Source organism: Macaca mulatta, chromosome 12, assembly GCF_049350105.2.
Source record: "Macaca mulatta isolate MMU2019108-1 chromosome 12, T2T-MMU8v2.0, whole genome shotgun sequence".
NCBI lineage: Eukaryota > Metazoa > Chordata > Mammalia > Primates > Cercopithecidae > Macaca > Macaca mulatta.
Genome location: NC_133417.1, coordinates 64,785,634 through 64,800,692, shown reverse-complemented (window position 1 = coordinate 64,800,692; position 15,059 = coordinate 64,785,634). Strand labels below are relative to the sequence as shown.

At 37.1% G+C, this 15,059-nt stretch overlaps 1 protein-coding gene across 7 annotated transcripts in view; it reads left to right on the top strand.

The window, feature by feature from the left end:
- The window catches only part of PLA2R1 (phospholipase A2 receptor 1), a 128,026-nt gene that overhangs the window by 85,459 nt on the left and 27,508 nt on the right, over positions 1 to 15,059 (top strand). For all 7 annotated transcript variants that reach the window (XM_077957093.1, XM_015110225.3, XM_077957096.1 and 4 more), the window contains 3 exons: positions 5,253 to 5,317; positions 6,111 to 6,214; positions 7,797 to 7,936. In XM_077957093.1, the coding sequence (XP_077813219.1) occupies positions 5,253 to 5,317; positions 6,111 to 6,214; positions 7,797 to 7,936 (309 nt within the window). The remainder of the gene's footprint in view (positions 1 to 5,252; positions 5,318 to 6,110; positions 6,215 to 7,796; positions 7,937 to 15,059) is intronic.

Genomic DNA, 15,059 nt, shown 5'->3' with positions numbered 1-15,059 from the left:
AAGCTAGTAAGAAAGAAACATGCAAGACCTATTTAATAATAAAATAAACTGGCCAAGGATAGTGTACTTGTCAGTGTGTTCCTTCAGTAAGCATTCATTAGTGAGTATGTGCCAGGCACTGGGGTATTTGTCAAAGATGCAAAAATGTATGAGATACAGTCTCTGTTTTTAAAAAGACTGGATATATATACTTTAAAACATCGTGTTGTAGACAATAAATACGTACAATTTTATCTGTCAATTTTTAAAACATAAATTAAATTTAAAAAATAAAGAAGCTGGAAGTGATATGATGTAGTAAACAGAAAGGGCACAGAGAGTACAAATTACAATGGAGGCATGAAGGCAGGAAATCCTCACTCCCAACTTTCCCTTGGAAGCTTTGAAAGCAAGAAAAAGCCATTTTCTTTTCCTGTAATTTAATCATATTTCATGATCTTCAGGAATCCTTTCTAGCCCTATCATCTTTTTGTATCTTTGTAAGTTGACTATAAAATGAAGCCCTGTGTTAAAGCATCCTAGACTTGAAAAAGAAATGTCTTTCCTCACAGTTCATGGGGATTTACTGTCTCTGTATCCTGTCTGTTGCACATACAGCCCATGAGGTACAAGCAGGTCAGGACTCCTGCTACATTCTGATGGAGAAGCCGAGAAAAAGAGAAGTTAGATGACAATCATGTGGTCCCACAGACACTCAGTGGTAGAACAACTACTAGATCTGGAATGTTCCCCACCATAAATTTGTACACTATTTTGTCACCCTTCCACTCTTACAAATGGAACACTCAAGCCAAAACCATAATGTTCAATATGAGCAAGTTCAATTCCATATCATAGTGTCGGAAAATACACATTTCTTTAGCCAGACACCATACTCCTCACCTCAGAGGGCAATAACAAGAGACCAGATGAATGACTGAAAACTAATCCACAGGCATGCAAAGTATACATCCCAAAAAGAGTTGATATTTGGCCATACTTACCATAACCGTGTCAGGTACTATAATAAGTACTAAAGTGTAATCTTCCCAAGAACCCTCTGTAGGAAGTCTATTATTAGTACATTTTACAAGTGAGGAGGCTAAGACTTCAAAGAGGTTAAGCAACTTGGTTACACAGCAGCTAAGTGGTGGAATTTGGAAAGAAACCCAGGCCATCTTACTTATCCAGTCATTTAAAAACCCTACACAGTGCTGCCTGTGACAGTGGAACAGCGGTGTCAGGACATGTAAGAGCACAATGTCTTCATTACATCAAAATGCTAGTTCCAAAATCCTCCCCAAAACATGGCTGCCAGCTTTGTCTCAGACATGAACAATGAAGGGCTTCTTTGATCTTTCCAACGGAGCTTAGCTCTGCTGGGAACTTCAGTAGATCTTCTGTCTTCACCTTTCCCCTTAATTCATCTCCTAATCTTTGGAAGCTGGGAAGCCAGTGGGGATGGCAGAGTTAATGCCTCCCATAGAAGGCAAGGGTGAAAACCCACAGGCTGAGCAGTTGGATTCATCATAGCCACTGCCATGATCTAGTTGAGGATTCTGATCTCAAATCAGACAAACTTTATGGTGCCTCATATGGCAAAATTATCACCTGGCCTATGACCATGTTGATGTAGAATGCCCAATCAGTTTCATGGGTAAGGTGCTGACTAATCTCCCCACTGTGCTACAAAAGAAAATTATGGGAAGGTATAGGATTTGAATACTGAGAACGGGGCTGGGGGGACTGTCCTAGTCTTTTCAGGCTGCTATAACAGAACACTATAGACTACGCAGTTTACAAACAACAGAAAATTATTGCTCACATTTCTGGAGGCTGGAAACTCAAGATCTCGGCATTGGCCGACTTGATACCTGGTGAATGCCCACTTCCTGGTTCATATATATACTTATAGAGTGGAAGGGGCAAAGGAACTTTCCAGAGCCCCCTTCTAAGGGCACTAATCCCATTCATGAGACGCCCCCACGGCCATCATGACCTTATCACCTGCCATTTGCCTTGTAATATATCACCTTGAGAGTTAGGATTTCAATATGTAAATTTTAGGGGGACACAAACATTAAGTCTATAGCAGGGTCCAAGGGGAAAGGATATCAAATTGGAAAGAAGAAAGTTGTAGCTTTCCAAGAAATTCTTATTTGTGCATAATTTGTGCCTACCTTGGGCACTTAATGGTGGCGGTGGTGATAGTGGTGTTCACATTTTGTAAGAAAGAAACCCTATACCTAAGAACATCCTACTGGAATGGGTCAATCCAGAAGTTATTTCATTCCATGACGAGGAGCAAGATGTGTAGAGATCATTCCACTCACTTCTGTCTCACATCTATCTTATAAATGTAGGAAGAGCACAAATAAATAATTAAATATTTTTAAAATTACCTATGTGCTTTGTATGGCTCCCCTAAAAAGAGCAGTGATTAGAATTGTGAAAAACAAAACTAACATTTAGTTGCAGTGTCAAAAAATTAATTATGAGCAAGAAAGCTAGATACAATTTTAAAAACCCAAAGCAAATAAATTTTAATAAAATGTTTCCATCTTGGAAAAAGAATGTCAATTTTTCTCTCCCACTCTTTGAGTAACAGAAGACCGTAAAGCATAATCAGAGTGAATTTATTTTTTGAGCCATCTTGATAATCACATTAATGCTGAAAAAAAGCTGCAAGCACTTTAGGACTTGTTTGACACAAACTACTAGCTAATTAGTCCACTTGTCTGACATTTTTACACCGTTTTGCAGTATTGTCATTTTGAAATGGCAATTTACCATTATTATTAAATTTTTATTTCTAAATGCTTCTTATAATACATATCAAATCTATTAGTCCTTCTCCAAAATATCATTTTGTCATTCTTGATGGGAGCATTTTAAAAGATGACAGGTTGTTCTTCCTTATATTACTTTATGGATTAATGTATTGACTGTCACTGTGGGGTTTTGTTTGTTTGTTTTTGGTAAATGCTGTTTCCATATGATGCTAACTATAATGGCTGTTTGTGTATACCAAAACATAGTTGATGTTATAAAATGCATGTTCATATGACATTTTTTAAGTCCTGAGCTTACTTCTCTATCACATTTCTTTATGCAAACGCATATTAATAAGTCTTCTATTGTTGTGGCCTTCCTAAGCTAAAATTTCAAACATCCATTTTCACATTGGATGTTCCATTCTGGATATCTTTTAGTATCTCCTATGAAGTTCAGTTCTGTGCCATATCACAACAGGTTGTGATGTGCCATGTGGAGGTTACCATGCCATAATTGAGGTGGTAATAAATATGCCACTTAAGATGCAGCGGTTATAATTCCTCTTTAGAGGTCCTTAATTGGGGCAGAGAACAATCCAGGCCATGATTTCCAGTCCTGTGGCACATAAAACCTCTTTAGATTGAATGATTGAATGAAATTGTTGTGGTTCCCCCAACTGAGTTCACAGCCAGTCTCAGTGGACCCATTCCAAAGTCTGACAATGGGAATCTGAATTCAGCCTGTAAGAACACGTCCAGGAAACAACACCTCAGGGATCCAAAATTACAGTTGTTCCATCTTGCATTATTCTCAAATTGCTGATATGACAAACAGCCACACTGTTTACAGAATAAAAATACCTGTTTATAAATTAGATTGTTAGAGGACTATTGGGTTCTGTTGTATGGAGAGCTGAAATTCCTATGGAAAAATAATATCTCTTAACATTTCTTCCCATGTCTTTACAGAAGAAATGAGAGTACAAATTTAAATATATAATGCCTTCAAATAAACAGGATTTTTGCATATAAAAATTAAGTTACAGTTCAACATACACCACCCACACACCCCTCCACCATTAAGTATACTGATTTACAGGTCTTAGAAAAACCCTTACTGCCTCTTCCTCTTTTATAGTTAAAGAGGGAATTGCAATTTCCTGGGTCATAAGTCAGTACATCTGCCCTAACGTGTGTGTGTGTGTGTGCGCGCGTGTGTGTGTGCGTGCACACACGCACATGTGTGCAGATGCATGCACATGGTACTTTAATTTTATACTTTATTGTACTTAGGTCCAAGTGATTAATAATGGTGTAAAATTAATAAAATGTAAAAGGATTATTTTCCTTTTGTTATTGTTGTTCAAGTCTTCTATTTCCTTACTAATTTTTACTACCTTTATTCTGAGCACTACAACATTACTAATACAATCTTAGATTAAATGGGTTTTTTTATTGATGATAACTATATCACTCTGTTAACATAAAATTTATAATCTATTAAAATTCCAATTTTTTGTTAAACAGTTTAATTTTATATAAAAAAGTACATATTTTGAAATGTGTCTATGTTGACACATATAAATCTGGTTCCTTTTTTTATTATTATATTTTAAGTTCTGGGATACATGTGCAGAACGTGTAGGTTTGTTACATAGGTATATATGTGCCATGGTAGTTTGCTGCACCCATCAACCCATCATCTACGTTAGGCATTTCTCCTAATGCTATCCCTCCCCCAACCCCCTACCCCCCAACAGGCCCCAGTGTGTGATGTTCCCCTCCCTGCGTCCATGTGTTCTCATTGTTCAACTCCCACTTATGAGTGACAACATGTGGTGTTTGATTTTCTTTTCCTGGGTCAGTTTGCTGAGAATCATGGTTTCCAGCTTCATCCATGTCCCTGCAAAGGACATGAATTCATCAAAAGGATAATTTTCTAGTTGTCAAACACTGGGCGTTCTGTAGTATTCTTTTGTCCTATATTGTGTCTCTCTATTTGAATGGGAAGGAAAGCTTATACTGTTTAAAGCTTAGCAATCAGACTAATACCTAAAATCAGTATCTTTACACTAATGATGCCTTGATACCTTAAATTGTTTTTCAAATACATGTGACATATGCAATGAATTATAAATCACCGAGAGGGTAAATCACTGAGAGGATAAGCCAATAAATTTTTATCAGAAAATGAATTCATTTTCTAATATTACTTTTTAAATCCTTCTTAGAGAGTTAGAAACACTACTTTTCAAGTTGTATAAAACTAAAATTATTTTCCATGTTTGATTCCAGTTTTTCTTCATAACAAGGAGGGAATATTTTAGAATAATGAAGTTTCAGGTTTTCTCAAGATGCTAGGCCTTAGTATACTCTTCCTTAGATAACTGGGTAAAATACTGAAGAATAGAAAGCCACTAGCAGCAACCCCATTAATCTTAATAGTGAAAAAGGAAAACAAGTAGAATAAATGCTGACTTTTTTTATTTCTTTTAATAGCTATCAAAGTATGGTGCAAGCTGGTGGATTGGACTTCAAGAAGAAAGAGCCAATGATGAATTTCGGTATGAACCTAGATTCATTTGCAAACAAAATTCATTAATTTTGTTTGACAGGTTTTATTTGCAGAATGATTGGATTCAATTTTAGTGATCAATTTGTTGAATACCCTTCAAACATTAACTTATAAATTTTCACTTCTCTAACAAAGACGTGAGAGGTTTTTAAAGAATACACTTATGAAACCATCACAACAATCTAGCCATAAACTTATCCATCACTTCCAAAAGCTTTCTCTCCTGCTCTGTTCATTTATTTATTTATTCACTAATTCATTCATTTTTGTGATGAGAACACTTAACATAAAATCTACCCTCTTAGCTGGGTGTGGTGGTTCACACCTGTAATCCCAGCACTTTGGGAGGCCAAGGTGGGCGGATCGCCTGAGCTCAGGAGTTTGACACCAGGCCAACATGGAGAAACGCCGTCTCTACTAAAAATGCAAAAATTAGCCGGGCGTGGTGTGATGCATACCTGTAGTCCCAGCTACTTGAGGGGGCTAAGGCAGGAGAATCGCTTGAACCCAAGAGGCAGAGGCTGCAGTGAGCCAAGATCGTGCCACTGCACTCAGCCTGGGTGACAGAGCGAGACTCCATCTCAAAAAAAATCTACTCCCTTAGAAAAACTTTAAGTATATGATACAATATTGTTAACTATAGGCACTATGCTGCATATGAGTATTTTTTAAATTTAATAGAATATTATATCCTCAATCCCTACCTCAGAACGCTAAAAATGATGTTGGAGACTGGACATGCAGAATGAGAGAAGACCTTAACATTTTTAATCTTCCCACAGCTGGAGAGATGGAACACCAGTGATATACCAGAATTGGGACACAGGAAGAGAAAGAACTGTGAATAATCAGAGCCAGAGATGTGGCTTTATTTCTTCTGTAACAGGTTATTTTACTTACCCATTTTTGGGTTTATAATACAAACTGATAATTTTCAGGAGACTTAAAGTCTTTTCCTTGCATCATTTCCATGAGAAGTTTCTGTTTATTTCTCTTTTCATTTGATGTGTTCAGTTTTGTCTGCCATAAGGCTTAAGGATGGACATTTTTTCTGTTCAATCCATGTATTCATGTTCTAGGAAATAATTTACATCTGAATAAGTCCTTCCTCATAAATCAAAACAGCACCAGAAATGGGCCCAATAAAACTGTTTAAAAAAAAAATGCCTGACAAATACTTTTCCCTATGACATTTCAATGGAAGCACTTAAAAAAAAATCTATTCCTATATGCAATTTATAATGGGCCAGAACTTTAACATCTGTGAAATTTACTTCCATTGTCCTATTTAATAAATGTTTTGATTCAAGTCAATATTCTTTTTTTCTTTTAATACCTGGCATCAATTGTTGCCTGCTTTAGAATGGCAACTGTTTGCAAGTTGGATTTAGAAGCACATTTAGGTTGAAGATTGGTTTTTTTAATTCTCTTCGTCAGTGCAGTGTAGTTAGGTTGATTGTCCACTCATTCCCCTTCTTTCTAACCATAAAAGATAATGATATCCGTTACTCTAACAGATTCATAACTAACCTGTGCCCCAGACCAGGAGAGGGATAAACATGGAAAATAATTTTGGGTGTGAGGGCCTCTGCAGAGAGTTAGGAAAGGAAAATCCATGTGGTTAATCAGCTTGCTTTTACCAGCAGGTGTCACAACAGCCTACAGAAAGGACTGTTTTGAGAGTCTGGGAGAATAGCAGCTAATCTGCATTGAAAATAGCATTCCAGCCCCTCCTTCAAAATGCCAACATCTTTTGGACTCATATTCCTGATCTAGAAAACTGAGCCTGCCCTTGCAATTGGCATGCATTCTGCCCTGTTCTGGAATTTATGACTTGGATGCCAATACAATGCATTCTATAATCTTTATTCTGAAAATATAGCTCTTCTAAATTAAAAAAAAAAAAAAGCAGTCAGTTTGTCGGAGGCTGAGGATTTGAGGATATATCTTACTGAAAACAAGTCTATATGTGAGTCTGTTTTATTTAAGAGTCAGTGTTAAGAAATGCTATTTTCTTGGAAGTTCTTGAGTTAATTTTTCTAAATTATTATATTTTCTAAAGAATTATAAAGTAGAAATTATCTACTGTTTTAGAATCTTTTTCCTCTCTGTACACTGAAGTTGAAGGTTTTAAAATGAAATTGTTACCCTACGAAGTATTCTTTTGCTACACAAGTCAAATACTCTTAAGATTTTAATCAGTTCTATGATTCAAATTGCAGTATTTATTTAGATTTTTTTAATTTGTAAAATTTCTACATTCTTAAATTAAAATTACTGATTTGGCCCCTTGCCCAGTTAACTGTTGTCCCTAGAGAAATCAGTCATCAGTAGTTTAGTTCAGTTTCTAGATTTTAAAAAATAAATTATGAAAAACCACAGCAGTCATAAAAATAGCGATCAATAGAGAATGCCTTCAAAGAATTGCCGTTGTTCCTAAACCATTTCTAACCCATTTCCTCCTCCAGGACTCTGGGGTAGTGAAGAGTGTTCAGTTTCTATGCCTAGTATCTGTAAGCGAAAAAAGGTTTGGCTCATAGAGAAAAAGAAAGATACACCGAAACAACATGGAACGTGTCCCAAAGGATGGCTATATTTTAACTATAAGGTAAGCTTGCTTTTCAAAAGTTGCCTTTGTTTCACTTTTGTAGACACTAATTTTGGAAAGTGTTCAAAAAGTAGAAGTGGCTTTTAAAAGCTATGAGTTGACCATAGGACCTGGAATGTTTTTGTCACAATTTTCAAGACATTTTTCAAGAAATTTGAGTTTTCCATTTAGTAACAAATCTTTTGGAACAAAAAATTTTTGTCAAAAACAGCCTGGATCCTGCCCCTCATTTCTATACTCAGTTTTGCCATTGGCATAGCCATTTATTGTGCTGTATGAATGTTCCATTAGGTGTGACATATGTATGTATGCATGTGTGTGTGCGCTCATGTGTGTGCGTGTGTGTGCACATGTGTATGTATGTGCCTACATGCCTGTGTGTCTAGGTTCTGCTCCCAAATAAGCTGTAAATTTCAGAGGACCCAGACTCCAACTCCTACTCTTGTGTTTTCCCTGCCTGGAGCTGGCATACAGCTCTGCCCACTAGTGAATTGAGGGACTAATAACTTAGCTTGGTCAATGTCATCTGGAGCCTCATAAAGCTGGTGCTTCCATGCAGATTTGAATTAAGAAAACGAAATTGCCAGTGGGGATATTTTAAACCAGATTTATTATTTCTGATGCTGCCTTCAATTAAGGCCTAGACTTTCCCTCCACTCCTCATATTTTATAATAAAATAACTTTGTAGGCCTTAGGTGGAAGTAATTAAAATGCATCCCAAATTATAATTGTTTAACTCTTAGAAAATTAAAAAACCCAAACTGTGTCATCATTTCATATGCTAATATGAAATTCCTCTTCAACTGTGGACAGCCAATTTTTAATCTAAGTGTTCAGTTATATTGGCAGGGCTTTCTCTCCTTTGTGATCTTCCTCCCATTGTTAATTTGAGAAATGAGGCCGCTTGGATTTTTCACACATCCACTGAGTACCCACTATATATTGTGGCACTAATTTTTAATTTTTTAGATTTCTGGTAAATACAATATAGAATTCACCATTCTAACCATTTTTGTTTACTGTTTACTAGTGTTAAGTGTCATATACTCACACTGTCATTCAAAAAATCTCCAGGCCTTTTCCATCTTGCAAAACTGAAACTCTACCCATTAAGCAACTCCCTGTTCTTCCTACCCCGAACCCCTCGGCAACTACTGTTCTACTTTCTGTGTCTTTGAATTTGACTACTTTAAATACCTCATGTAAGTGGAATCAGACAGTATTTGCCTTTTTGTGACTGGCTTATTTCACTTAGCGTAATGCCCTCAAGGTTCATCAACACTGGCATGTGACAGGACTTCCTTTTGACAATATTCCATTGGATGGATAGATTACATTTTGTTTATCCGTTCATCCATTGGTGGACGTTTGGGTTACTTCCCCTCTTAGCTAATTGATTTTATGTGTATTTCTTGTATCACTGAATTTTAAAAATATATAGAATTACTATCCTCATTTTACATATGAGAAGACAGATGCTAACAAAATTGTATGACTTTTCTGAAACTTCACAGTGAATAAGCATCAGACCAAGACGCACTTTTTGTTTTCTGACCCTGAGTCTGGTGGTCTTGCCCCTTTTCTACGCCTGCCACTTCACATTGGCACTTGAGTACAGCTACTCCAGAAATGCAAATTAAAACAACAATGAGTGATTTGCCACTACACAGCTACTAGAACGGCCCACATCCATAGCACTGACAACACTACATACTGGCAAGGAAGCCGAACAACAGGAGCTCTCATTCACTCCTGGTGGGAATGCAGAATGGTACGGCCACTGTGGAAGACAGTTTGGCAGTTTCTTACAAAACTAAACATACTTTTACCATTTGATCCAGCAATCACACTCCTTGGTATTTACCCAAAGGAGTTGAAAACTTATGTACACGTAAAAACCTGTCCATGGATATTTATAACATCTTTATTCTTAATTGCCAAAACTTGGAAACAATTAAGATGTCTCTAGTAGGTGAATGAATAAACTGGTACAACCACACAACGGAATATTACTGAGTGCTAAAAAGAAATTAGCTATCAAGCCTTTAAAATACATGGAGGAAACTTAAATTCATATTACTAAGTGAAAGAAGCCAATCTGAAAAGCCTACAATACTGTATGATTCCAACTATATGACATTCTGGAAAAGACAAAACTAGAGAGACAATAAAAAGATCAGTGGTTGCCAGGTGTTGCAGGAGGGAAGGATGAAGTTGTGGAAGATTCTTAGGGCAGTGAAAATTCTCTGTATGATACCACAATGGTGGATGCATGTCATTAGACATTTGTACAAACTCATAGAATGTATAACACAAAGAATGAACCCTAATGTAAACTATGGACTTTGGTTGGTTATGATGTGTTAATGCAGGTTCATCAATTGTAACAGATGTACCATTCTGGGGTAATGGGATATGTTGATAATGGGGGAGGCTGTGTATGTGTGGATCAGGGAATATATGGGAAATCTCTGTACCTTCCTTTTGTGTGTGTGTGTGTGTGTGTGTGTGTGTGTGTGTGTGTGTGTGTGTGTGACAGACTGTCACTCTGTCACCCAGGCTGGAGTGCAGTGGCATGATCTCGGCTCACTGCAACCTTCACCTCCCAGGTTCAAGTGATTCTCTTGCCTCAGCCTCCCAAGTAGCTGGGGTTACAGGTGCCTGCCAACACGCCTCACTAATTTTTGTATTTTTAGTAGAAACAGGGTTTCACCATGTTGGCCAGGCTGGTCTCGAACTCCTGACCTCAGGTGATCCGCCAGCCTCGGCCTCCCAAAGTTGTGCCTTTACCTTCCTCTTAACTTTGCTGTGAACCTAAAACTGCTGTTTAAAACATGAAGTCTTTAATAATTTTTTTTTAAACAAGAGTTGCCGTATCAGCTTAGCCTCATGATACAATGAGCTCAGCAGCACTGTGAGGTATTTTCTAGAGTGGTGTAATTGCACTCTAAAACTTTATGATAGTATTGAGGTACACTGTTTTTTAATCATTGATACTTTCTGTATACTTCCTATTTTCTGAAACTATAAAATCTTGCTACCAGGTATAAATTATTTTCACACTTCAGTATGAGAAACTTGTAGATAATATTCAAAAGACACTGAGTATTACTAAGTCTTCTATTAAAACCTTTGGCAATTAATTTTTTAAAGCATTTTTATGGTCATAAATAATGTGACACAAAATTTGCCATTTTAACCATTGTCAAGTGTACAATTCAATGGCATTAATTACATGCACAATGTTATACAACCATCATCTCTATTTCCAAAACATTCTCACTATCCCAGACAGAAACTCTGTAACCATTAAGCACTAAATTCCTGTTCCCCATCCCCTGGTAACCTCTAATCTATTCTCTCTCTCTATGAATGTGCCTATTCTAGATATTTCATATTAGCAAACTCGTACAATATTTGTCCTTGTGTCTGGCCTATTCGCACGATGTTTTCAAGGTTCATTTGTGTTTTAGCATATATCAAAATTTCATTCCTTCTTGTGGCTGAATAATATTCCTGTGTGGCACAGGCGTGTGTGTGTGTGTGTGTGTGTGTGTGTGTGTGTGAATATTGCACATTTTGTTTATTCATTCATCTGTTGATGGACACTTGGGTTGTTTTCACCTTTTGACTATTGTGAATAATGCTTCAATTAACATTGGTGTCTAAGTCTCTGTTTGAGTCCCTATTTTCAATTCTTTTGAGTGTATACCTATGAATAGAATTGCTGGATCATATGGTAACTCAGTAGTAAGCTGTTTGAGGAACTGACAAATGTTCTTCCACAGCGACCAAACCATTTTACAATCCTGCTAGCCGTGTGTGAGGGTTTCAATTTCTCCACATCCTTGCCAACACTGGCTATTATATGTCCATCCTAGAGCATGTTAAGTGTTATTTCATTGTGATTTTTATTTGCATTTCTCTATTATCTGATGAATTTGAGCATCTTTTCATGTGCTTCTTAGCCATTTGTTTATCTTCTTTGGAAAAATGTCTATTAAAGTCCTTTGTCCATTTTTAAATTGGATCATTTGCCTTTTTACTGTTGAGTTATAGGAATGCCTTATATATTCTAAATATTAAACCCCTATCTAATATATGTTTATAAATATTTTCCTTCTTTCTGTAGCTTGTCTTTTAACCTTCTTGATAATGTCCTTTGATGCACAAAAGTTTCCAATTATCTACTTTTTGTTTTGTCACTTGTGCTTTTGGTATCATACTTAAGAATTCACTGCCAAATCCAAGGTCATGAAGATTTGCCCCTGTGTGTTTGTCTAAAAGCTTTATGGTTTTAGCATTTACATTTAGGTTGTTGATCCATTTTGAATTCACTCCAGTATGTGACAATTAGTTTTTCACAACTGTTAGAACAAGTGTATCCTGGCGTGGTCTCTAGGGAACAGGCATAAAGGAATGCCTAGCTAATCTCCAAATCACATTTCTGGTACAGATAGTGAGCAATCCCAAAGCATGAACACACTGTTCTAGCTACTAACTCATGCCTCCTCTCATGTGTAAAATAGGATTTTTAAATGTACTTTAAGTTCTGGGGTACATGTGTAGAACGTGCAATTTTGTTACATAGGTATACACATGCCATGGTGGTTTGCTGCACCCATCAACCCATCATCTACATTAGGTATTTCTCCTAATGTTATCCCTTCCCTAGCCCCCCACCCCCTGACCGTCCCTGGTGTGTGATGTTCTCTTCCCTATGTCCATGTGTTCTCATTGTTCAACTCCCACTAATGAGTGACAACATGCAGTGTTTCGTTTTCTGTTCTTGTGATAGTTTGCTGAGAATGATGGTTTCCAGCTTCATCCATGTCCCTGGAAAGGACATGAGCTCATCCTTTTTTATGGCTGCATAGTATTCCATGGTGTTTATGTGCCACATTTTCTTTATCCAGTCTATCATTGATGGACATTTGGGTTGGTTCCAAGTCTTTGCTATTGTGAATAGTGCTGCAATAAACATACGTGTGCATGTGTCTTTATAGTAGAATTAGTTATAATCTCTTGGGTATATACCCAGTAATGGGATTGCTGGGTCAAATGGTATTTCTAGTTCTAGATCCTTGAGGAATCACCACACTATCTTCCACAAAGGTTGAACTAATTTACACTCCCACCAACAGTGTAAAAGTGTTCTTATTTCTCCACATCCTCTCCAGCATCTGTTGTTTCCTGACCTTTTAATGATCGCCATTCCAACTGGTGTGACATAGTATCTCATTGTGGTTTTTGATTTGCATTTCTCTAATGACCAGTGATGATGAGCATTTTTTCATATGTCTGTTGACTGCATAATGTCTTCTTTTGAGAACTGTTCATCTCCTTTACCCACTTTTTGATATGGTTATTTGTTTTTTTCTTGTAAATTTGTTTAAGTTCTTTGAGATTCTGGATATTAGCCCTTTGTCAGATGGATAGATTGCAAAAATTTTCTCCCATTCTGTAGGTTACCTGTTTACTCTGATGATAGTTTCTTTTGCAGTGCAGAAGCTCTTTAGTTTAATTAGATCTCATTTGTCTATTTTGGCTTTTGTTGCCATTGCTTTTGGTGTTTTAGACATGAAGTCTTTGCCCATGCCTATGTCCTGAATGGTATTGCCCAGGTTTTCTTCTAAGATTAAAAGAGGATATTTTAAGGAAATTAATGACAAGTCAAATCCTTAGCATTTGATAAATAATTCTTAGAAACATGGAATAGTTGTTTCTGGGTCAGCCTTTTGCTGTTGTCCTTCCCCCAAACTTGATTTTTACCCACACAGTTCAGCTCCATCCCATGTGTCCTCCTGTGCATATGTAGAGAGTGTGTATCTATGGAAATGGTGGCAGTGATGGTGGAGCAGACCCAGGGCAAAAGAGCAAGCGAATGCTTCCCAGGAAAGGAATAGAGAGGGGCATAAATACATGCATGAGAATGGCGGGGAGAGGAGGCGCTTTCTGAAGCTAGCCCTGGGGCATGATTAAAACACCCTCATGTAGCTCAGAGTTCTATAAAAAAAATTTATTGATAACTAACAGCTAGATCAGTAGTTTTCAGCCCTGGTCAAATATTTAGAATCAGCAGGCGAGCTTTTTAAAAACATCAAGGTGCAGGAGACGTCCTGAAGTTTCTGATTTAGCTGATCTGCATGGGATCCAGGCATCCGTATTTTTTAAAAGCTCCCTCAGTTATTCTAATGTGTAGCCAACATTTGCCAGGCAATTCAACATAGTTACACAACTCTTTCTTCAAGGCATTAGGAGAATTTGATTACAAAGGATATCATCACAGCAGGCTTCATGAGTAGGTGGCAATTCACCTGGCACAGTGTCAGAGTCACCATGCATGTCTCCCCACCCACAGTGCCTTCCCCGGCACATTAATGCCTAAAATTCCACCACTGGAGTTTCACTCCTTTGTCTCAACACTTTCCTTTATTTTTAAAAGGGAAATATTTTTGAGATTGCCTCATTTGTCATCTACACCTTGAAACAGGTGGGTTTATCAGATTATTAGAAAAACTGCTAATAGAAGAGTTGATAGCTGAGAGGAGTGGGATGGTTTTTCCCTATTAATAAATAAAGCTACAGAAGGAAAACTGGGAGATAACAATGATGGACCTTCTTTGCTTCACAATTCTGAAATAAGTTCCAATATATTATGTCCCATTAAACTTTGCTTCTTGTTTGTGAATTTCCTAGGACTAATTTTTATTGGTTGTTTCTAGGGAAAAAAATCCCACTTTGTTGACGAATTAACCACCTTTTAGAGTTTTTAAAACTGAGATACACAGAAATTAAGTATCTTTTCTGATGTCTCATAAATAGTTTTCTCTGTGTTTGACAATGTAGAAGAGGTTTGACCAGGGGTTAACCCAGGAAGAGTGAGTCATCTAAGATACTTGTCCCAGCAGATCTGTGGGAGGAAGAAATTCTAAGTGTGTGTGTGTGATTAACTCTTGTGCTTCTACTTACATATTTTTATTCAAGACCTAGATTGAGTGGTAATGGCTGCTTTGCACCGTCTAGTTTGGGATTAGTCAATATTTGATTTTGTTCATAACATAGTTTTTCCTTAAAAATAGTCTCACCCATGATTCATTCATTCATTTGACTATGCTGGAT